Source organism: Neophocaena asiaeorientalis, unplaced genomic scaffold (assembly GCF_003031525.2).
Source record: "Neophocaena asiaeorientalis asiaeorientalis breed wild unplaced genomic scaffold, Neophocaena_asiaeorientalis_V1.1 scaffold703, whole genome shotgun sequence".
In the NCBI taxonomy this organism is placed as follows: Eukaryota; Metazoa; Chordata; class Mammalia; order Artiodactyla; family Phocoenidae; genus Neophocaena; species Neophocaena asiaeorientalis.
In genome coordinates this window covers 3,464,369-3,487,643 of record NW_020174434.1, presented here as the reverse complement: position 1 = coordinate 3,487,643, position 23,275 = coordinate 3,464,369, and the positions used below count along the sequence as shown (strand labels likewise).

Genomic DNA, 23,275 nt, shown 5'->3' with positions numbered 1-23,275 from the left:
GTGAGCCACAGTGTCCTTGGGGGGGTTTCCATGGAATGTCTTCAAGCGGGTCTAATCCAACCGGCAGCCTCCCATTTGCTCTTGGCCCTTTCTTCTTCCTGCTGCTCGGAACACGTGACAATGGCAGCAGCCCCAGTAGCCACTCTGAGCGCGTGAGGACAAGGGCCCCACAATGCGAGGGCCGAGCAGAAAGGTGGGCCCTACACTGCCCACCGCCAGATGTCCTGATTTATGAGAGAAAAACAAATTCCTGTCTCTTTGAAGTGTCTCTTATGTAGGTTTTCTGCTGTCATAATCCACTCTCACTGGGAACTCAGCAGGTGGACTCAATCACCAAGGCAACACAAGAAAGCAAATGAATCGGGGAGACGTTCAGGTTGACCTAAGTGCTGTGAAGAACACTGACAAGGAGACGAGGCCCAGTGGCAGGAGGAAGATGCTCTGGATCCAGAGGTCGGGGAAGGTCGAGCTGGGCTGCCCGGGACGCACAGGACCCGCCACACAGGCTGGCTTTCCAGGCAGAGGCCGCGGCACACCCGACATTTGAGTCACAGAAGGCAGCCCGTCTGGCTGGAGGAAGCGGGGCGGGAGGCAGCGTGGACGGACGGCACTGAGGGGCCGGGGCGTGGCACGTGGCGTCGGGAAGGGCAGGGGGTGAGCGAGAGCCCCACAAGGCCGGGCTTCCATATCACAGGGCAGAGCTCAGAGTGGAGCGCTCCCCGGGAGGTCGCTGGACAGAGTTTGGGGCAGATCGGGGGATCTGCCCCGGGTCTCTGCCTTCTGCCCAGGACACTGGGGGCTGCTCTGGGCTGGGCAGGGTGGCCAGCAGCACCCTGACCCCGCCCCCAGAGGCCCCTGTCGTCCCCAGGCATCGCCCGTGTTCCAAGGTTCAGAACCAGTGCTCTACTGTCCCGGGGAGACCAGAAAGGAGGGCATGAGGGTCCCCAGGATGCAGTGGGGACAGGCCACATGCCTGGAAAACCTCTGGCAGACACACTGGTGGTTGAATGGCCCCCGCCAGGCACAAGAAGGACTCTGCTGGCCTGACTTGTGCATGTACCGGGACAATCGAATGTCCTGGACACACAGGACCCCAGCTCCACCCCATGGAGGGGCCAGGACCACGGGGAGGGCTTTCTGTGAGAGCTGCCAGACAGGACTCAGAGGACAGAGGACGGCACGGCTGGGGAGTGACCTCCCCCAGTGATACTGGTCTTTAATCTGCTGCTGCGGGTGCCGGACAAGGGCCCCAAGAGTGCAAAGCGTCACTTGTGGACTCAGGCCTGGGAAGAGGCCGCAGACAGTGGTACTGTCGCTGGGAAGGGGAAGCTGGGGGCACAGCGGGAGGATCCGATGCTTCCTGGGGACTGCTCTCAGATGTCCTGGTGGAGACCAGGCAGGCAGGCAACCTGAAGCCTGGGGATGGCTCTGAGCTCCAGAAACACTTGCAGGAGACTCGGGGGAGGTCAGATGTATCTCCAGGAACCCTCACCTTCAAACAAGGAAACCCTGTCTTGGCCGACACCGTGCGGGACCGAGGCTCTGTCCAGCTTGTCGGTTTTTCTGCTGCAGGTACTCCAGGACGTAGGGACACTGCACACGGGGGGAGAATCCAGCAAACGCTGCCCCTGGCCTGACGGCCACTCTGTCCGAAGCAGAGTCTCTCGTGGCTCCCTGCAGCAGAAATTCCTGCTGACTCCTGCTGGATGAAGGCCTCAGGCCGGGAGAGAGTATGGACCAGAACCTTGGGGGGTGAGATGACAAAGCACCTGGAAAGGGCCCGGCCCAGACAGCACACACCAGCGACTCTGGGATTAATTTTAAGCACCAATTGTTCCAGCTTTTGCTAAACACAAGGAACCCTTCCAAGAGCCCTAGTGCACAGCCTCCCAACAGAAACAGCACTGCAGGTCCAGCCAGCCCTGGCTGGAAGATTCTAGAAGACCTGGGGGGGACCAAAGCCATCCACTCCCAGTTTATGGACAATTCATATTGCTAACGTTTTCCTGAGCATAAGTAATTACAATAATTCCAGGAAACCAGATTTCCATGAAGGCACTTAGGGCAAATCTGGAGGAAACACCTTTAGTTTTGTAAGATTCACTGACAGTTGCCCTAAAAGCTGGAAAAATACAAAAGGTGGAGGGAAGATAATAAGTGGATAAAGTCTGAGTAGTTGTTACTTGTCCTGATAACAGACAACTGTTCACATGGTTACTTTCCTGTAAAGGACCTGTGCTCCCTTGTGGTTAAAGGTGCGACTGGCCCACGAGGGACCCCAACACAACTGTGATGGGGAACTTGCAGTCCTGGCTCCTCTGAGTGTGACCGGCATGCCCACCACCTTCCTGAAGACCCCGTCTTGCTGTGAGGGGGGCTCACCCTCCAGGAGGTGGTTTGGGCTTGAGCGGCCATGTCCTCACAGCTCACGGGGACAGCCCCAGAGGTGGGCACTGCCCCAGACACCTGATCACCACTGTTCCCTGGGCTGTGAATGGGGGTCCTTGTCTTTCTGGGGGTGAAGCAGCTGATGCGACCCTGGATGCCACCAAGATCCACGTCTTCCACTGAAAGATTACAGCAGCCTTGAGAGGGAAGTGGAGATAGGAGCTGACACGGGGGTCCTGCTTCCTTGGGGCTCAGGTACACCCACGTTACCACGTGCCTCGCCAGCAAAGTTCACATTCTCTCTGGAGGTTGAGCTACGTTTTTGTCATTGGCAGTTCTGACAGATCTAAGTTGTAATTCTGGGACTCGGCGATTCATCTTTCGAATTTCAGCCAGAGGGTGTCAGCTCAGCCTTTGAAAACGTCTCCTCGGTGACAGCAAAACTCGGTGTCTGTCTCCAGGGGTGGAAGGAGAGAAGAAATCCACACCTAATGCTGTCTTACTTTATGAGGAAGGTGTTCTTTCTCCTGTCTTACATGAAGAGAAAGGGAACCCAGATAGGTCAGGCAACTTGTCAAAAGTCAGGCAGGTGGCACGTAGGTGTCAGGGGAACTCAAAGCACTGGTTTCCACCCCAGCACGCCGACTCGTACAGTGACCAAGAAGGAAAACAAAGAGATCTCTTCGAGCTCAGAGATGAAAGGGTGGCCTTTACATCACCCTAACTGCAGCTACAGCAGGAAGACGTCCCCAAGAGCCGTTCTACGACCCCACGAGGCTGCAGCCATGCCAGCAGGCGGGTGAGTCATATGCAGGAGAAGGATCCAGAAGCCGGCAGCACCTGGGCTCGCACGGGCCCCTCGGGGCCCTGGGGCCTCGTCCAGGGCCGGGAGGGGTGAGGGAGCGGGCTGCAGAGTTAGACGAGACGGGGACGTGGCAGCTCAGCATTCAGTTCTCCCCACTCGCTGACCAGGGTCCAGCTGCTTCCCCAGATTCCACAGCTATGGCAAATCTGCACACCTTTGCTGCTCTGGACATCAGCTTGGGGCCTGGGCTCTAGGACGGTGAGACCTGTGCCTGGTTGCCCACGGGGTAGATCGGAATTTAGAGTGGACTAATTATTTTATAGGGTATAGAACAGAAAATTAGGTTTATATGGCTTTTCCTAGGCCTGAGAACGGTATGTTTAAGAGGAAATAAATAACGGGGACGCTGTTTTGACTCATTTTTATGAAAACCAGAGAAACCCCTGCATGACTTTCCTGGCGTTTCTCTTTTCTCCAGGGTTATGTCTCCACCGCCGAGAGAAAGCAGGGGAGGAAGCCCATTCCCGTCGGTTCAATAAAGGGCAGTGAGCCCCACCCATTTTGAGGAGGCCGGTGGCAGAATGGGGACAGAGGCGGAAGGTCACCATCACGCCCTCAGGACGGTGGCTGGTGGCCAGCAGCGAGGCCCTGACCGTGCTGTGGTCACGCAGCAGCTGGCAGCCCTGTACCTGCTCCCCGCGCCCCCAGACCCACGCCTCAAACGCTGTTCCAGCGACTTCGCTGTCTCACCTGTCTCTTCAGATACGCTATCTGCAAAAATAAGATTATTACAATCAGCCTCCAAGTAAAGATCTTCACCTTGAAGAGCGATGGGGCCGTTGCCAATGAGACATGAGGACCAGATCAGCAATGACCTTTTAAAATTTAATTTTTACTTTATATAGGGGTGTAGTTGATTTACAGTAATAGTTTCGGGTACAGCAGTGATTCAGTTGTATATATATATATGTATATATATGCATCTCTTCTTTGCCCATATCGGTTATTACAGAATACTGAGTACAGGTCCCTGTTGGGTCTCTATTTTATATATATTTTATATACTCTATATTTTATATGTAGTAGTGTGTATATGTTAATCCAAGACTTCTGATTTATCCCTCCCCCAACCTTTCTCCCCTTTGGTAACCGTAAGTTTATTCTCTATGTCTGTGAGTCTGTTTTTGTTTTGTAAATGAGCTCATTTGTATCACAGTTTCGATTCCACATATAAGTGATATCCTATGGTATTTGTCTTCCTCTTCCTGACACACTTCACTCGGGACGACAATCTCTATATCCATCCATGTTGTTGCGAATGGCATTATTTCATTTTTTAATGGCTGAGTAATATTCTCTTGTATGTACGTACCAAGTAAGAATTCATGGAGATAAAGGTAAGAGGGGGTCACTAAGGAGTCTGTAACGTGGCCAGGACGTAAGAGCTGAACGCAGGAACAATAATGGGTGAGTCCGCAGAGCAGTTCAGGCAGACGGGCGCCCCGCTCCCACTGGCACTTTCTCGGAGGTCGGCCACCAGGGGCTCAGGTGGTCAGCAGTGGGCAGCGGGTGCACGGGAATGGTTCACGTAAGGAGGGTAAGGACAAGGGCACACAAAAGCAGGAAAGGGGCACGGGGCAGGGCAGCGGGCTTCAGTCACGCGGGAAGGAGGCTGGGGGCTGAGGCTGTGTCCAGGTGTATCCCGGCCTCTGCAAGACCTGGGGTGTCAGCCGTTGGCCTCTCGTTTCACAATATTCTGAGTCCAGTGAGGGAGTTTCTCGTGCAAACTGTTGCCTTTAAATTCAGGCAGGGCCTGTGAAGTATTTCAGCACCTCTTCCTTCTTCCTGTCGGCATGAAAACACAAGTCGCTGCTTATTGTTATTTTGAGAACTAAATGTGGAACCTGGGGGATCGGAGACGTCTCCAGGAGCACAGCCGTGCCCAAGTGGCCAGAAAGAGAACCGCACTCCTATGGCCCTTGTGTTAGAGCCTGGTTCTGCGCTAGGCACTTGATATGAACCCCCCAGCTGTCTGCAGAGCAGGAACAGGTGGTGTGAACTACACACACGCACGCACACGCACACACACGCACGGACGGCCCCGAGCGCAGGGTCTCCGTAAGCGAATGAAAGCGTGGTTAGGTCTGTAGTCCAGCACGAACAGGAAACCGTATTTCAAGCATTCAGATTCCCGAAGTTACAGAATGTCGTCCCCCCACGTGAGGAACATTCAATGAATTAGGCGTTTCTAGCAGCACCTTGGGTGAAGCACAGCATGAATCAAAGTGTTAATTCAACGTAGGTGTTCATTTTCTCTAAGTCTGGTGAAATGAGAACAGTACTGGCCTCAGTGTCAGAAGAAGTGGGTTTGAGCCTTGGGTCCACGATTCCCGACTTCTGTGGGGCCACGGGCAGCAGAGGCGAGACCCAGCCCGGCTGAGATGTTCCGTGGACACACGGCCAAGGCGGCACCAGCATCCCGTCCCCTCTCACTTTACTCACGCTGAATCACGATTACAAGAAATGGTGACCGTGGCTATTCTCTGAGTTAATTTCTGGTGCCGTAATTTTTAAAGAACACAAACACCAATGTTTTCCAGGGACTTCCTGTGAGAACAGCTGCAAATTAAGTCATCCAGCAGAGGCTCTGTTTGTGTACCCTGATTTGTTTTGCTCAAAGACAAAACAACAGGAGAATTCGTCTGGGTGCCAGGAAGGATGAAGCTAATGGGAAAAGCATGTAACAATGACGTCATGCAGCTCCGAAGTTTAGGGCTTTCAATCGAGGGTTAATAACCATTACAGAGAGATTCGATTTTGATAAAACACATCAAAAATAACATTTTCCATGATACTTAAGATTATGCTCAATGTTGGAAAAGGAAAGAAGGTTATAATGAAAATCAGAAGATTCCTACCCCCTCCTTCCCCAAACCTCCCGCACAGAAAAGCCACACCGGACTCACCGTTCTACCCTTGAACAGTCCCTGCAAGCGACAAAGGGACAGTCCCCTCCCTCCCCAGTAACACCAAAGTGCCCATAAAGAAGCTATTTCTGAAAAACGGGGCTTCCTGGCAGAACCGACTAGACCAGCCTCAGGCTGATGTTCAGAGTTATAATGGGAAAAAAGCCTGACTTCGAGATCACTCTGTTAAGTTAGGGAAACGTTTACGGCAGGAGGTAAGGCTGCCGTGGGAAAGACCACGGAGACGTTCTGGCGGCCTTCCTTCCTCTGGAGACCCCGTCTCTGGAGAAAGAAATCCAGACACTGAAAGAGCAAATAAGACTGAGCTATTTTCCACAAATCCCACAAACATTAAAATAGGCACAACTAGAGCCTCTGGAACCTTCCAACTTCAAACACGCTGCTTCCCTGTCAACGCCTCCAGGTTTTGGGTCTGAGAGTATTTGTTACCATTAGCATAAAAGAAGGCAAATCCACAACTAGAAGATTTCAAGCATGAAACCTTAACACTCAGTACCTGAGGAAACAGGAACGTGGTCTGTTCAGGGCCTTTGCCAAAGTAGCCGCTTAAAGAAAACAGGATGGCAGCCCAAAGGGACGCACAGCGGGAAGGAGCCTTTTCAGAGGAGCCTACGGGACAGGACAGACACAGGCCTGGGATAAGCTGGCTGCAGGGGGCCCCAGGACTGCCCTCCACTTGCGGGTGGCCTGGTGCAGGTCCCCCGCCTCTGGGCCCATTTCCCCTCTTCTGCAATTACAGGACAACCCATTTAGCTGTTCAAGCCGAGGCTCCCAACCGTCCATGGTGGGCATTTGGGAAATGCAAGGCTCTGGTGGCTTCGGGGACAGAGGACTCCGCACCCCAATCGCTGACGTGCTCCGTCCTGCTCCCCCATCTGTCTCCAAGGTTCTAGGGTCTCATGGCTACAGCTGTGGATGGTGATGCGGTGGTAAAACCAGAAAAAACATACTCAGATGACTTCCTGAAACTCTGCCAGAAAATACTTTTTTTAAAAATTGCTTTTGGGTCATTCTCTAAGCACAAGGAAGAATCTTTCTTTTTTAAAAAAAACACCTTTATTGGAGTATAATTGCTTTACAATGGTGTGTTAGTTTCTGCTTTATGACAAAGTGAATCAGCTATGCATATACATATAAGGAAGAATCTTTTGGCAAATCATTTGGCAAACAAAACACAACTATTTATGTCACTGAGCACATAATTTTGCCCACAGGAAACAGGTGTGAATATTTTAAGAAGGCACGAGGAATGTTTCCATACATTCTCCTCATTTTTCCTTTAAATAAGACTTTATTTTTTTAAGGGCAGTTTTAGGCTTACAACAAAATTGAGAGGAAGGTACAGAGAGGTCCCATATATCTCCCTGCTTCCCAACTGTTAAAACTGCTTAATTTTTAAATATCTTTCTAATGACTTCAGATTTTTATTATCAAATAAAATACACAAAAAATTACCTAAAAGTAAACCGACAGCTTAATAAATTATTGTAAAGAAACTCATGAAAAGCACCAAGATCAAGAAATTAGGTTTTACCGTAATTATCTCAGAATCCCTCTCTTGATTGTTTTTATATCGATCTCTCTCATTTTCCTTTTTTTGAAGTTTATTTTTTTTATACACCACGTTCTTATTAGTTATCTATTTTATACATATTAGCGTATACATGTCGATCCCAATCTCCCAGTTCATCCCACCCCCACTACCCTCCCCCGCCCCGCTTTCTACCCTTGGTGTCCATGTTTGTTCTCTACACGCGTCTCTATTTCTGCCCTGCACACCGGTTCATCTGCACCATTTTCCCCCTCTCCTCATTTTCTAAAGCAAGATACAGACGCTTTTCGCCAGCTTTACATCATCCATTTCGTTTCAACTGAAATGGTACAGGATGCCCGGACCTGTGTTGACCTGGGTCAACCTCTGACCAGGAAAGCGCCTCATTTAATTTGTCTTTTGTTGACTGAGAGGTGGAGAGCAAGTGAGCTGCAGGTGGGCCAGGTGACATGAACCTCTGCACCTCGGGCCCCAGCCTCTGGCAGAGGCGGCCTCCAGCCGAGTGGAATGGACTGTGGACCCTGGGTCCCCTGGGGAGGTGGTCAGGGCACCGTGCCTGCTCAGAATCTGGCCGAAGGGGGACTGCTCTCTCCCACCCCCCAGCTCAGACTGACTGATGGTCCTTCCATGGGCCAGGGGGCCGCCATCCATCCCAGGTGCGGTCAGCACGCCAGGTGTGGCCGGCACATGGCACAGGTGCTGGTCTTGGGTCTTGGGGGAGGGAGAGGAAGTCCAGGCAGGCCCGTTTCCGGGTCCACAGCCTGGCCTCCACATCGTCCAGTCTATCAACCTGCGGCCCATACGCCCTTCTGTAGCCACTCTACCTGGGTACCTGCTTCCCGAGCACCAGCTCATGGGGATCCTCAAGTACCCAACACTACATGGAGGAGCTTATTCACGTTACACAAAAACGTACGTAACACGACATCTGTCACTCGAAGAAAAGACAGCTGCTTGAGTCGTTGCGCGCAATCCCTCAGCTTCCCCTGTGACCGGGGCGAGCTCCCCAGGACAGCCAGCACCAGACGATTCAGACTCAGCATTGCCTGCAGTGAGGCAGGATCGTGAAAGATCAAGTGTCTCATCACGAATTTTGAACTGATTTGGCAAATTCAAAAACTTCAGTACTGAATTTTTCCCTTTCAATTTTCTTCTTGTGATAACTCCATAAAGAGCCATGATTTTTCCAGCTCCTGCAAAGACACCCTCACATCCCTTCCAGGTCCCTTCAGGACGGCATCCTCTCTCCTGCCTGGACCCAGGGCACCAGGGGCTGGAAAGCTGTCACACGGTCACACGTTTCTGGCCACAGAGCCAGAAACCTCGGGGGTGGGGTAGGGGCTGGAGGTTTCTCCTGGGAGCTCGCCCCCAACCTGCCCAAAATTCACAACACAGAGGTCAGCTTTGTCCACAGGACAGCATCCCAGCCACAGGGGAGGATAGCCTCCATTTAACTAATCCCCTTGTTTTTCTTCCTTTTTCACTTTTTTCTATGAATGGTGGTCCATGCAGAGACCCTGGGCTCCCCCGGGGACCCGCCTCTGGGATCGGCTCATGAAAAGAAGAACACCCATTCTCCGTTTGAAAATGTGGCCCATTTATTGGAACTGAAAGGCATCGTTACATAGTGCAAACGGCTCTTTGGTGACGGACTGATTACAATGAACAGAAGAAAGGCACTTGCTCCTGGCAAAGGGTTAGAAAAGTCAGGGAATATGTACACGCAGCTCCCCACGGGGCTGGAGGCGTGTCCAGGCCCCTCCCACCACCTCATCAAACGGCCGACTCTGCAGACGTTCCAATTGCAACCGCAACCGCAGAACTTCTCTGTGAATCACAGTCAGCCTTGTCGGGCCAGACAACGCCATGCTAGGCTGCCTGTCTAAACCCACCCTCTGCGTGAAACCACAGATAAACCTCCCAGGCACCTTCAGACACCAGAACACTCCAGAAGGCGGGATTTTATACCTGAGCAACTTACACAGCCATCAACTTTCAGACAAAGTTATCCGTTTTCTGCTTATAGAGATTGGTTCCAAGATTTGGTTATCTATTCAGTGTGAGTTATTAGTTCAAAAGAAGTCCCGTGCCCGTGAAACGCTGGAGTTTTTACTGATCACTTAGTGATGTGTGAGGACAGACTTCAAGCCGACCGTGTGTAAGCTGCTGTCGAGTCCTCGGGCTGGAATGTTAGCAGGGCTGGCACTGGGGTCTCCTGTGGCCGGGAAGGAGGCCTGTGCTGGGCTGAAACCAGGCTTTCAAACTGCCCACTACCTGCTGGATGCTGGCGGGAGCCCTGCCTCCCCTCCCCCACCCCGTGAAGAGGTCCGCACGGGCCACAGGCTTTGGCCCCTCGGACCGACACGGCCGGGGTCCTCGAGGGTCTCCTGGGGGAAGGGCAGGTGGGTGCTGTATCCGCGCCCAGCACAGGACCCGGTTCGCTGTGGACACTCAGGTCTGCGGAACTGAGCAGGACGTCCAGGGACATGTTTCTCAGAACACAGACCACTTTGTATTTGGAACAAGACGGGAGGTTTTTGGTCAGTTAAAAAGACGGAGACCATGAGGTATGGAAGTTGCTTTTCACTGAATCCTACGAGAACTTTTGCAGAGTGGAAATGATTTTTCTGATGTATCTAAAACTAAAGCGTGGGCGAAATTTCATCGAACATCACACGCTGTGAAACAGAAATGAGGTATAGGGATTGGTTGTTTTTCTTCAAGGTACTCACACAACCTGAAGTGAGAAAGTTCCCAACATTCGAAATCCTCCCATTGGAAGAAGCATCTAGAGCACTGTGGCCCTCCCGTGGGCTCTGGTGGGACAGAGCACACGCTGGCCGTGGCTAACGCTGGCCGCGCAGGTCAGTAGGTACCGTGGTGTGGAGCGGAGGGTTTTCACATCTGGTCCACACCAGCCAGCGTGCGTGCAAGTTACAGGTGAACGCAGACCTGTTCTAAACGCGGCTGAAAAACCTTCCAATCCCGGGCGAAGGAGTCGGGAGCCGCAGGACGGGCTGCTGCTCCAGGCGGCGGGGTCATCCGCCCTGTGGGTCCAGGTGATGCCCTGGGAGCTGCCGAGGGCCGGGGCTGGGGGATGTGCTCACTGCCCAGACCAGTCACCCAACACGCTCCGCAGACACTGCTCCGTGTGCCAGAGACTGATTTTCTTTCCAATCCCGTGTCCCTCCTCTGGCGGCTCCACTCTGCAAGCTCCTGGTACCAGAACCAGGCGGGACTAACTTTCAGTTGAGAAGAAACGGTGACATTAGGTGAAATCAAGTTAGGAGCCTAAATGATTTAATCGTGCATTTAATAGTAGCACCAATTTTTCATTTAGAAAAAATTAAATAAAAACCTGAGAAGTCTAACATAAAGTTAGGACACGTGTCTGCTCCGTGGTCTGTTGGCGAGCACTCCGGCCTGAGCCCCCTGGGCGAGTTCCGACACGGCTCCGTGCCGTGGCCCCGAGACATCCCGGCCTCGCTGTGCCCTGTCCCCCGCACTGCCTGTTCCGGCCTCGCTCTCCAGGGGACGAGGGGGAAGCTCAGGGCTCAGAAGCACTCAGGGCTTCTTCCCCATGGAGTCTCCCGGGCAGACAGGACAGCAGGCCCCGCCGACCCTCACAGGTGCTGGACAATCAGCCGGCTGACAAGTCTCCACGAGGCAGGTGACCTGCCCGTCCTGGAGGAGAGACGGCGCCCGAGCCCGTCAGTCCTGGGGACCCGGCCCCTGCATCTCACCCCACCCCCAGCTCTGACCTCCCACTGGGGACCCCGGGATCACGTCCCTGGGTGTCAACCAGGAGGAGGTCCGGCCAGAGAGGAGCTGGGAGGACAAGGCTCTGCCCAAACCTGACAACCACCAGGGACACCGGACGGACCCCTGCTCCTCCAGGGCCAGGGGACGAAGTCCCGTCCCCATGTGCACCGACCCGCCCGCTGTCCTCCCGTCCTGGCTCCCAACCCCGCCCCAAAACTCCCGCCCAGCCTGGGCAGCGGCCAGGCCCCTCTCCCCTGCGGCCACCACTGCCCCCTCGGTCCACTTGCTCCAGGACCGAGAACAGTGTGGACAGCCCCGCACTGACCAGGGGCAGTGATGTCCGTGTCGACCTTCAGCAACATGTCAACCAGGAGGAGGTCCGGCCAGAGAGGAGCTGGGAGGACAAGGCTCTGCCCAAACCTGACAACCACCAGGGACACCGGACGGACCCCTGCTCCTCCAGGGCCAGGGGACGAAGTCCCGTCCCCATGTGCACCGACCCGCCCGCTGTCCTCCCGTCCTGGCTCCCAACCCCGCCCCAAAACTCCCGCCCAGCCTGGGCAGCGGCCAGGCCCCTCTCCCCTGCGGCCACCACTGCCCCCTCGGTCCACTTGCTCCAGGACCGAGAACAGTGTGGACAGCCCCGCACTGACCAGGGGCAGGCAGTGATGTCCGTGTCGACCTTCAGCAACGGCTCCGGGGGAAGAGCCCTGAGTTCTCAAGGGACGTGGGAGGGGACCCCACAGTGGAGCGCCCTGACAGCCCTGCTGCCTGCCCGGGTCCCCGGCGGCATCCACACTCACGCGGCATTCACAGACGGTGCAGGGATCCCGTTTCCACGTGGTACCGTCCGCGCGCGAGCTGCCGTCCGCATCCACGCACTCGGGGCTGAGCCGAGACTCGAGTTTCTTTATCTGCGGCAAAGCAGAAGCGCCGGTCACCGGGACGCGGCGGGCAGCGTGGGTACCGCGCACCTGCTCCCTCACTTGAAACGATGCCTCACGACGAACGGGGACCGCGGTGAACGTCTAAAGCACTTTCCTGGGGCCTCAGATTTACTCGTTAGGCAGCTGGGAGCTGTTTGTCCAAAAGCTCCATGACAACAGCCTGACCTCCGCGTGTCTGAGGCCAGAAGTGCACGGACTGTAAGCTCGGTGAGTAGTCGGTAAAGAAGAGAAGAGAAACCTTAGAAAGAAGCAGAGAGAGTGCGACACAGGACTGGGTGACGAGAGCACTCTGCACCAGCTTCTCAAAGGAGCTCTGGGCTGTGACCGGCTGCTGACCCTGACACGCACCGGCCCCAGCCTGGGGCCACCCTCTTGCTGGGAGGGAGGTGCTGACAGGGTGGCGGGGGCTGGAAACCCTGGGGCCTCTGCACCGTGGAGGGTCCGGCAGCCCCGGCCCATTTCCCTCTGGGATACGTGAGAGGAAAGTAAACTTCCACCTCGTTTATTTAGCCCACCATCGTTCGGGTTTTCCGAGTCTCAACTGACTCATAAACAAGGTGTGGGATGGGCACCGCCGGGCGTGGGGTGGCCAGCCTCTCACCGCCCCGTCCTGCATCCCCCGTCTCTGGTCAGCCTGACCCATGTGTGCAGAGCGACCAGGCCTCTGCCGCTCCCTGTGGACTCTCAGGGGTCAGGGGTCAGCCGTCTGGCCCTGGACACTCATCCGAGGGTGCAGCCCCACCCTGGGCATGCTGTGTGGTCAGCTCAGGGTCTGCTTGGGTTTTCTGTCTCCAGCTCCAGACAAAGGGCTTCTTGTCCGGGCCCCGAACCCAGCCGGAGGCCAGCTGGGGCAGGCCAGCCCTCCCCCTGCCCCCGCCCCCCAACAGTGGCGAGTCTGTTAGCACCTGAGGCTGTCAACTGTGTCCCCAGACCCCTAGGCGGGAGGAGCGGCTACAGGGCAAGCACAGAGCAGATGCAGGGCAGCCAGCGCACTTCTCCCCGGAAGATGCAAACGTCTTCCAAGCCCGTGGACCGAGACCCCAGAAGCAGGACGTGGCCTGCACCACAGATCCCCCACTCGCAGGCCTGTCTCTGGAATGTTCCACAGCATCAGAAGCCCTTCTCACTGGGACCCTCTGGGACCTTCTGCATGCATCCCGTTAACCTGAGATCTCACTCTTCACTCCCACTTAGGTGACATCACACTGAGACCCCCGTGCAGACATGGCAGGGGCGGGGTGCGGAGGTCTGCAAACCCTGCAGACCCCCAGGGAAGAACCCCGGAGCACGGATGTGCCAGTGCCCTTCTGGCACCCAAGGGGACCCGACTTCCATCAAAACCTCCTGATCCCCCCCTGGGAGCAGAGGTTTAACAGTCATCCCTGAAGAGGAGGCTTTGGGCAAGACTTGAGGTTTGAATTCTGCGTGGCCCTGACCCGGAGCCCCTCACAGCCAGTGTTTGGGGGGAATCCGCGCCCCTCACCCAACGCGCCAGTGGGCAGCCCACGGCCGAGGGTCCCCGGTCCCAGGAGGTCCAAGGGCAGCTCAATGCGGCCCAGCTGGAGCCGAGCCAGAAAGAAGGGCAGAGACTAAAGTGACCTCCCTGGAAGCTCCCGGGCCAAGGACCAGGGGTATGTGGGCAGCACCTTCCCTTCACCATCACAGGAGAAACGCACACCAGGCCCAAGGGTGGAGAGGGGCCGGGCAGGTGAGGATGGGGGCGCCCAACCTGCTTCCTGAGGTCCCTGATGGTCTTCTGCATCTCCAGGACAAACTCCCGGAAGTCGCTGGTCCCTGCTACTGGTGGGCGCTCAAAGGCGGTGGCCGAGGCGTTACTGGGCCTCGTCCCGGGCATCCTGGCTCTGCTTGGGAGAAGCAAGGGAGACTCAGGACACAGCCAAGGATGTGTGGCTCCCGGGCCCGAGTGCGGGGTTCGTGGAGTGGCTGCATGGGTGCCCTTGAGGCACACCCCCCACAGACACCCAAGGGCCAGCTGGCAGGGTGCACGGTCCCAGGTCCCGGCGTGGCTCGGCCGTACCTTGGCATCTTCCCAGGCCCCGCATCCGTGGCTGGCTCGTCCTCCCGGTAGCTGAATTCAAGGGACCGCCTGCCTCGAAAGTGGTAGGAAAACGCGTTGAACTGTCCCCGGGTTCTGCAGTCTGCGGGCAAAGCACAGACACGTTAGGGTCTCAAGTCCCACGAAGGGGACGTTAAGAACAGTTCGGCAAGTATCACTGTCCTTCGCGCAGTCCCTCCTCCGGGTGGGGCATGTGCCTGCTGTGCTGCCCACACAGGAGTTGTTGGCACTATTTCAGTGACTTCTACAGTGATCTCAAAAGTGCGTGCATGTGTGTGTCTTCCTCTCCGTGACGCATCAGTCCTCACAGAGAAGCTGAAATTCCTGACTTTGCTCAAGAGAAAAAGACATGCATCCTCCCAAGGGCAGCTTCTTAGGTTTCTCACGTGTGCAGGTTTCGTACTTGGATTAAACAAATACACAATTAAGAGATGAAGCTTAAGAAAGTTTGGGTTGAGTCTTTTTTTTGCGGTACACGGGCCTCTCACTGCTGTGGCCTCTCCCGTTGCGGAGCACAGGCTCCGGACGCGCAGGCTCAGCGGCCATGGCTCACGGGACCAGCCGCTCCGCGGCACGTGGGATCTTCCCGGACCGGGGCATGAACCCGTGTCCCCTGCATCGGCAGGAGGACTCTCAACCACTGCGCCACCAGGGAAGCCCGTGAGTCTTTTATAAACACTGAGGTGTCGATAACAGCTACCGACATTTGGTTCTGTCAAACCATAACTTTTTTTTCTGCCACTTTTTAGATATGGCTTCTGGACTAAAATAAAAACAGATAAAGCTTATAGAGCATTCTTTAAGTTTTGTCAGCTGAGGGCTATGCCTGCTATTTCTAAGAGGAAAAGAATCCAGAAGAAAGGATGTCAGAAACTGCATCGAGTGCGTAAGCCTCTGACCGTCCAGCTGAAGCCAGAAAAGGCTCTGGGCTGTGGCACAGACGACAGAGCCTGGATCCAAGACTCAGGCTCTCAGAGGACTTCGGGTTTCTGGAGCAAAAACCAGAAAACCTGTCTCTGTTCCCTTCTAAGCAGCTACAGGGAATCTATCTGGTAAAGTTATCAGAAAATGAAGATTCTGTAACTGAAAAGAAAGACTGGCTTTTTCCAATGATTTTCAAAGAGAACAACTGCAAACACAAGAATCAAATTCTCTGCCATGTGTGTGGAAAACTGTTGCGACCTTAATATACTAGTCAGAATATTTTTTTTAAAAAAATCGAGAAAAAAACACACCAAGTTCCCAACAGCTATAAAAATGAGAAATTAATGCTTTGGAAACTTGGGCACGTAGCGAGCGAAATTTTAATTTTCATGTGAATTCTCCTACAACGTTGCAAATCGTATTCGTTATATATATATTTAACATATTACGTAGTCCATGCATTAGTTACATACGCACAGAGAGAAGCCACAGACACAGAACCACATCAGACACGCTCACTCACACACAGAACGTACATCAACCCAGATTTCAATACTTACTAATGAAAATAACAGCTCATTAAAATTAATTACTAGCGAGAACAACCTGGCCAGGGCTATTCCTGCGGAAATAACGAGGTGCAAAAGAAATCTGGTTTCTGCACCTGGTGTCCACGGGCATCGCCAGCCGAAGGCGGAGGGCCGGGGGCCGGGGCTCTGGGCCCTCCTTGCCCACCGCACCCGCAGGGGCTGGGTGGCCCGTGGTGTTGCCCCAGGCTCGGGGCCCCATTTCCTCACCACAAGAGCGGGGTTACCCAGAATGGGTCCTCAGTGTTCCCCCCACTGCAATGTTCCCTGGGTCTCTGATCACAGTCGGAATAAAACCAAAATGATGTTCAAATGAGAACCTGCAGTCGAGATTAGCTACGACCCGGCTCGGGAATGCTGTGTAGGAGCCGCCTGGACGGCGCGTCCAGAAACAGCCGTGGCGGCAGGACAGGCACCGCCACCTTCACGGGCTCCCAGGTGCCTGGGTGAGGCCGCCGCGCAGCTGCCTGTCACACCCTCCACTTCCTCAGGAGGTGTTTTATAGCACGTTTCTCTGCTTACACAAGCTCTTCTGGACACTGAGAACACACAGCACGCAGTTTTAAAGTTAAATCTGATGTCTGGCAAGCTTTGCGATCTGATTCTTGTTCCTATTTTATCTGCGGGGACAGACAGGCAGGCCATCAAATGCAGACGTGGGATAGGTTTTAAAGAAAAGCTGGGAGCTAAGCTCATTCAAGTTTTGCTGTCTGTTTCTTTTACTCAGTAGTTCTCATTGCTAACTCCTATCTCTTGGCATTACACATTCTTCAAAACCATGATTTGATTATCCTCAGGTTCTATAGTACTGCTCAGTATGGATACTCCAGAACTTAGCGACCCCCTAGAGCCGCCTGTTTCGTTTGTGTTCTCACTGCTGTGCTGATTCCAGCCCGTGCGTTAGCGGGCATTAAGCTTCCACCCAAACTGTCGGTGAAGGAGGACGGACCCCGGCGAGCGGCAGGGCCCCGGGACGCCCACCTTCACAGCAGTCTTGCCACACGCGGAGGTCCAGCCGGGGGATCTCGTCACAGCTGCTGTACCCGTGGGGGAACTCGGCCACTCGGAACACGTCCCTCTGCACACGCGTGATGTTGTCTGAATTGTCGCACACGATCCGGGCCAGCGACGTCTGCTTGATCTGCGTGAGCTGGGCGGGGGTGAAGACCCCCGGGTTCTCATACCACAACCTGCGTTCCCCAGAACGAGAGCAAAGCTCAGGGAAAACACGAAACGCAAAAGCCCCAGGGGGCTGGTTAAAATATTCCTCACGCTCAGTTTCGCCAGCGATGAGACGTAAGTGGGTTCAATTGGGTTATCACTTAAAAATGGACTCAAACGTTACTGTGAGCCACTCAAAAAACAAAGACCAAGAAATCTGCACTGACATCACCAGGGGCAGCTCCTCTGATGGACCAGCACAGGCCACTTCCAGAAGCACTGCCCGGCACACGGCCACCTACCGAGTCACCTGGTGGCAGGTGCGTCTGCACTTACCTGTCCCCGTCCCGTAAGCGCTTGAACTGCGTGCTCAGCAGACACATCAAGGTAGGCCCCAGGCGGCTGCCGGGGACCAGGTCCTCCACCATGAGGGCGGGAAACAGGTCGATGTTGAGCGGCGAGCCGTACAACCTATGAGACCAAGCAGAGCCTTAAATTCACTGAGCAAAGCCGTACCTGGTGAAGAGCAGAGCAACTAGCGGAAAATAAAACCCTCGTGGCTTCTTTGTCATTATTTGACATTATTCAGGTCTTCACTTGGTAAAACCCCCTTATTTCTTTAAAGCATCTATCCATTATGTTTTAGAGATATGTTCCTACTTCCCGTTTATATACGCATGATAAAACACACACACAGATATATTTATTGGACAAAGCTTAGAGAAGCCAAGAAAACACAAGGAAGGAAATTAAAACCACACCTTTCCTGATTATTTAGAGACAACTTGACATTTACTGTAAACCCTTTCAGTGTTTTTGTCATTCATACATATGAAGAATAAGCTACACACACAGCTAAAGACACGTTTTCAAAACGATACTGGGATTCTACCATACACTGAAAACATACTTGCTCTGAAGAAACTACTTACTAAGTAGGAATCACACAAAAGACTAAGACAGCAAGGTCTGAATGTTCAAGAACAAACTTTTTCATCAAATTCTTCCAATTCCTTAGAAATAAATGCTTCCAAGCAAAGAGCTGACGACTCCTCTGACATCATTCTTATCTGGTCTCTCCTGACACCCTGGGAAGATGGTAATGGCTTAGTTTCAGCTGCCACCCAAAGCTCCACTGGACCTTTTAAGTGCGTCCTGTAACTGAGACGCCTTTTCCACGTGCTTGGATTAGGGGTGCTGACCGCGGACAGGGCCGTGCCGGGCCGTCCTCAGCGCTCCCCATCTCAGGAGCAGGGTGAGCGCGAAGCTGCCGGAAGGGCATTCAGTCCGAGGACACGCCATCCTCACTCTCCCCAAGTTCAAGGACGCTCACACTGAACTTTATCCAAGTTCGAGGACGTTCACACTGAACTTTAGTTCAGATGGAAACACAGTCAGAAAGAGCCTTGTGAGTTTGGTTCTCTGCCTGCAGGGGCTTTTCCCAAAGGAGACACCCCGTTCCTGGGCAGGGCCCCCTTCCGTCTGCCCCCCACCCCTGGGTGATTGGCCACACAGGTGGGCCCCGCAGACCCCAGACCGAAGCAGGGCACCCTCCTGCTCACAGCCCCCCAGCACAGGCCACACTTCCCCCTCGCTGTGCACCCAGAAATGGAAAGATCTGATCGGATGCCACTAACACAGGTGCAAGCACACGCTCCCTTAAGCCCCGTCTAAAAGCCTCTCTTCCCTGACAGCGTCACTGTCCCACAGCTGGGACCCACTGTCCCGTGTCGTCACTCTGCCCGGGCACCTGTCTCATCCCCACTCGGTGAGTCAGGCCTGACGCAGAAGCCGGTAAACGCGTGACTCTCCTGGGGGTGGATCACACTGACTGCCTCCCCAGGGTCTCTGGAACTTGAGTTCCAGGGCCCCCAGCCCCCAGCAGCGCTGAGCTGGAGAGCAGACGGCTTTGACAGACGCTGGGCAAAGGAAAGAAACACCGGGAAAGTGATCTCGTCAGTCTGGACGAGAACAACAGAGGATATTCAAGCATAAAGAATACAGACAGTCCATACACCCTAGCTGAGCAGCCCGTACCACAAAGGTCTCTGTACCGGGGGAGCGTGCGTTTATGTACCAGGCAACCTGACACTGTTATGTAAACGAACACCGGAACATCTTAAACTGTAGAGCATGACGCTCACTTATTCACAACCTGCGAGAAACTACGAGTAAAAGTCACTTTCTCCGGAAGGCACAGGCCAGGCCCTAAAGAGAACACGCCTGAACTGCAGTGTTAAGCGTGTGACTGAAGCATTAGCGATTTACCTCTTAGTGAGCAGGAGAGTCCAGAAAATGACCCAAGCGGGCCTTTACAGAAAAGTAGTTTTCCTTTTTAAAGCCGTTCTTTCAAATGGGAAAACATACTGTAAGTACACAGTGACCAGCGGGTACTGGAACAATTAACGAGAAAAACAGGACTTAAGGAGCCAGGGCAGACTGGACACGAGAGGGGCGGGGGCGGGGGAGTCGTGAGGACCCTGTCTAAGCAGCGATCTGGACGCAGAGACTCTGGGGAGGAGGCAGCCGCTACAGGCAGGAAGCCCTGTCCCGCCAGACCCCAGCCCCTCGTGGCCTGACAGGGCCGGCCTTGGCCTCTGCGGGCCCACGGAGGAGGGGCTGCCCGGGGGTCTCCAGGGGCCCTGCCCCGCGCGCTGGGCGTCCTCCACTTCCGTGCCCCCGGCCCAGTGAGCCCTCTCCCAGGAGGGGGGAGGCTGCTGCCTGTGACGGACGGGGGTGCAGGGGACGTGGCGACGGGCCCGGGTCTGGGGGATAGCGGGTTTAGGGAGAGGACTCCGGACAAAGCCTCATAGCTGGGGGCCCGCCCATCCTGCGGGGCCAAGGGCTGGTACTCCGGCTCCCAAGGCTGCAGCAGGGACTCTTCCCCGAAGCGCCTGCGGGCCAGTCTCGTCCTGCCCGATGATCTCATCCCTCCGCAGCCCTCCCATCAGGCCCGCCGGACGGGGCCCCTCATCTCTGAAGTCAAGCCTCAACCTGCCCCCTCCCCGTCTCCACGTGCCCCCCGCCCCCGAGGCTGCACAGAGACTCGAATCCAGGGGCCACGACCCCGTTGCGCTGCCCCCCCCCCCACACCCACCGTTGCAGCTTCTCCCGGATCTCGGGGCTCCTGATCTCGTTCTTCAGGTCCTCGAAGGTGTGGGCGGCCGACAGGTTGCAGTAGATGCGGTAATCGTGGTAGGGCGGGATGCCGTGGTCGCGGCCGCGCTGGATGTTGATGGCGGCCAGGTCCAGCGCTACGGTGTGCGCCATGGAGAAGAGGCGCTCGGTGAGCTCCGTGTTGAGCAGCTGGGACGGCACGCGCATCTTGCCCGGCACGCCGAACAGGCCGCGGAGCAGCGGGTCGATGCCGCCCTCGTTCACGATGCGGAACGGGGAGAAGAAGGCCTTGTGCAGCGGCACATGGCCGTGCGCCACGGGCTGGAAGTTCTCGTCCAGCCGCTGTAGCAGCGGGTTGACCAGCGTGTGCCCGAACCGGAAGGCGGCCGTGGCGAAGGCGTTGGAGATGCCAGCGTTGGCGCCCGGATCGTAACCACGGTACTCGCCCAGCATCTTCATGCCCACCTCGCCCAGCACCTTGGGCAGCCAGTGCCGGTAGGTGATGTGCTGCACCTGCGCCCCTACCACCTTGCGGGCCTCGTGGTAGACGGTGTCGCCGTCCCAGTGCGGGTTCAGCACCAGCAGCTCGGCGGCCACGCGGTTGTGCTCGCGGAACCACAGCGTGTGCATGCTGGTCAGGCCGAGCTGCTCATTGGCACGGTGGTCGCCAGCCAGGAAGCAGGGGATGGGGCTCTCGTTCTCGTCGCGCATGCACTCGGTGGGCGGCCCGGCCGCAAAGGGCAGCAGCGGCTTGCCCGAGCGCTGCACGATGCCCTGGCGCAGCAGGCCCCGCTGGCTGGCCAGGTCGCGGATGGCGCGGGCCTCGTGCTCGGAGCTGCCGTAGACGTTGGAGGCGTCGATGTAAGAGGTGAGCTGGTTGATCTGCTCGCGGGGGTACACGGAGTTCATGAGCAGTGACGTCATGCCGCTGCCGCACACTGGGCTGGAGCGCACGAAGAACATGCAGCGCGCCCCGCTGCGCGCCCGCGGGTCATCGGGGGGGATGGCCACCGAGAAGCAGGGCGGGTCGCTGCTACACGTGGAGCTGCAGTGCTGCCCGTCAGAGAAGCGGGCCTGGCTCAGGGCCACCACCGTGGAGTCCAGGTCGTGGTCCAGGAACTGGCCCCACTGCATGAGCATGTGGGTGAACTGCTCGTCCGGGGTGATGGCCTCGGTGCCGATGAGGGCCGTGGACACCAGGCGGGGCATGGGCAGCGGGTGCCCGTGGTAGTGCCGGCCCGGGTCGATGCCACGGGGCGTGTTGAAGCCGTTCTCGTACACGGCCTTGAGCAGGCGCTCGAAGGCAGTCAGCGAGGCGCCCCACATCGGGTGCTGCAGGTTGTTGCAGGTGCCGTCGTGCGTCCGGTACTTCTGGTGGAAGCACATGTCCGAGCAGTTGTTGACACGCCTGTGGGCCGTGCAGCCTGACAGGTTGGCGATCAGGCTCAGGTACTGCGGGGACACGAGGTCGTTGTAGTGGTAACCTGGACAGAAGGTAGAGACACGCCTCAGCAGCCCGGGCACCAGGTGGGCACGAGCGCTGTTCCGGGGCCCCTGCCAGCTGGGCCTGCCGGACCAAACAGCAGTGCCGGGACCCGGGAGAGAACAAGCAGGGAGGTGAGGAAGCTCCCGCAGGAAAGTCTGGGAAGGACCTGGCACACCAGCTCCCGCTCCAAGCTCTCCCAGACCCGGCGCCTAGGGCTCCCCACGCTCCCCACACGGCTGTGGGGTGGCCACCATGCATCTAGCTTCTCCCTTCGGGACCGACTCCCATGTACGTTTAAAGAAGACAGGTGGCAGCTCCCCTCTGCAGAGGACAGTGCCCTCAGCACCCACATACGGAAGCAGTAAAGAGACGGAGGTGAAATTTCCCAGGCTGGGGGAGAAGCAGTCAGACACACAAGCGCCGGAGGCCTGCACGAGAGAGGAGCTTTGCAGGGATAGGACACTGGGCTGCCGTCGCCATCTGGCGTCGGGCTCAGACCCGAGAGCCTGGCATCTCCCGCTTCCCCAGAGAGAAGGGCAAGGCTGGCACGCCTGCTCCATCACAGCCGCCCTGAGAAGTCCTGAACGGCTGAAGGGCCAGCAAGGAAAACGCTTCCTCCTAAACGCTGTCTGGGCGCTAATCCCCCTCCGGCCCTGCAGAGGCTCACGGGCGGGGCCCCTGCAGCGGGCAGAGGAGGGGGTGGCTTCACCCTCACCGTCTGCGCAGCACCTGCTGGGGCTCCATCAGCATCCTCTCTAACAGCCCCAACCTGGACCCACGGCCTCCGAGGGGCTCTCCTTGGTCCAGAGGCCCCGATGATCAGAGCCCGGGGGCCAGGACAGCACGACCACCCGTGCTGAGCACATGTCAGGTCACCGCTGGGTCTCCCATCAGACCTGGGGAGCCACAGGACTGTCCCAGCTCAAGGCAACCCGCACGTGACCGCGATCATCACAGACCCCGGGCCCGACAGGCTGGACGTCGTCATGGGGAAGGGATCTGCGGGGTGTGGACCCCGCCCGGGTACTGACTCGTTCCGTTCAGGTCCACCATCAGGCCGTGCTGCACGTGCTCCTGAATCAGCTGCAGTGCCCGCTCGAATATCTCCCCGGCCCGGGCCTGCTCCACAGTGTAGGGGTCCCGTGGGTACCGGAACAAGGCCAGCAGGTCGTTCGGGGAGCGGGGTCGGCTAGCGGGTGTTCGGGAAGAAAAGGGAAGAACGGAACAGATGACTGAGAACAAAGGTCACTCGCGCCCGAAGGAGAATTATCGCTCTTAAATATTTCTGTGGCTACGTTTCTACAGACACAAGGTATCGTACCTTACTCATCCCAAGCGGAAGGCAACAAAACAAACGAACAAAACCAAAAGACACTAAAAACAAATAATTAATTACGTCAATAGAAAAAAACACCAATATACTATTTCAGTTCAAATGCAGAAAAGACACGTTAGAATTGCCAAGATGAACAAATGCACGAA

At 55.9% G+C, this 23,275-nt stretch overlaps 1 protein-coding gene across 1 annotated transcript in view; it reads right to left on the bottom strand.

Annotated features, from left to right (window-relative positions):
• Nucleotides 1-7,919: 7,919 nt before the first annotated feature.
• Nucleotides 7,920-23,275, bottom strand: part of PXDN (peroxidasin) — a 35,769-nt gene continuing 20,413 nt past the window's right edge. Inside the window, exons 12-20 of the mRNA XM_024756932.1 lie at nt 22,825-22,982; nt 20,288-21,791; nt 17,527-17,661; nt 17,011-17,219; nt 14,480-14,600; nt 14,171-14,303; nt 12,298-12,408; nt 11,091-11,416; nt 7,920-10,974 (exon numbers count right to left, since the gene is read on the bottom strand). Of these exons, the coding sequence (XP_024612700.1) occupies nt 11,297-11,416; nt 12,298-12,408; nt 14,171-14,303; nt 14,480-14,600; nt 17,011-17,219; nt 17,527-17,661; nt 20,288-21,791; nt 22,825-22,982 (2,491 nt within the window). The 3' untranslated portion in view covers nt 7,920-10,974; nt 11,091-11,296. The remainder of the gene's footprint in view (nt 10,975-11,090; nt 11,417-12,297; nt 12,409-14,170; nt 14,304-14,479; nt 14,601-17,010; nt 17,220-17,526; nt 17,662-20,287; nt 21,792-22,824; nt 22,983-23,275) is intronic.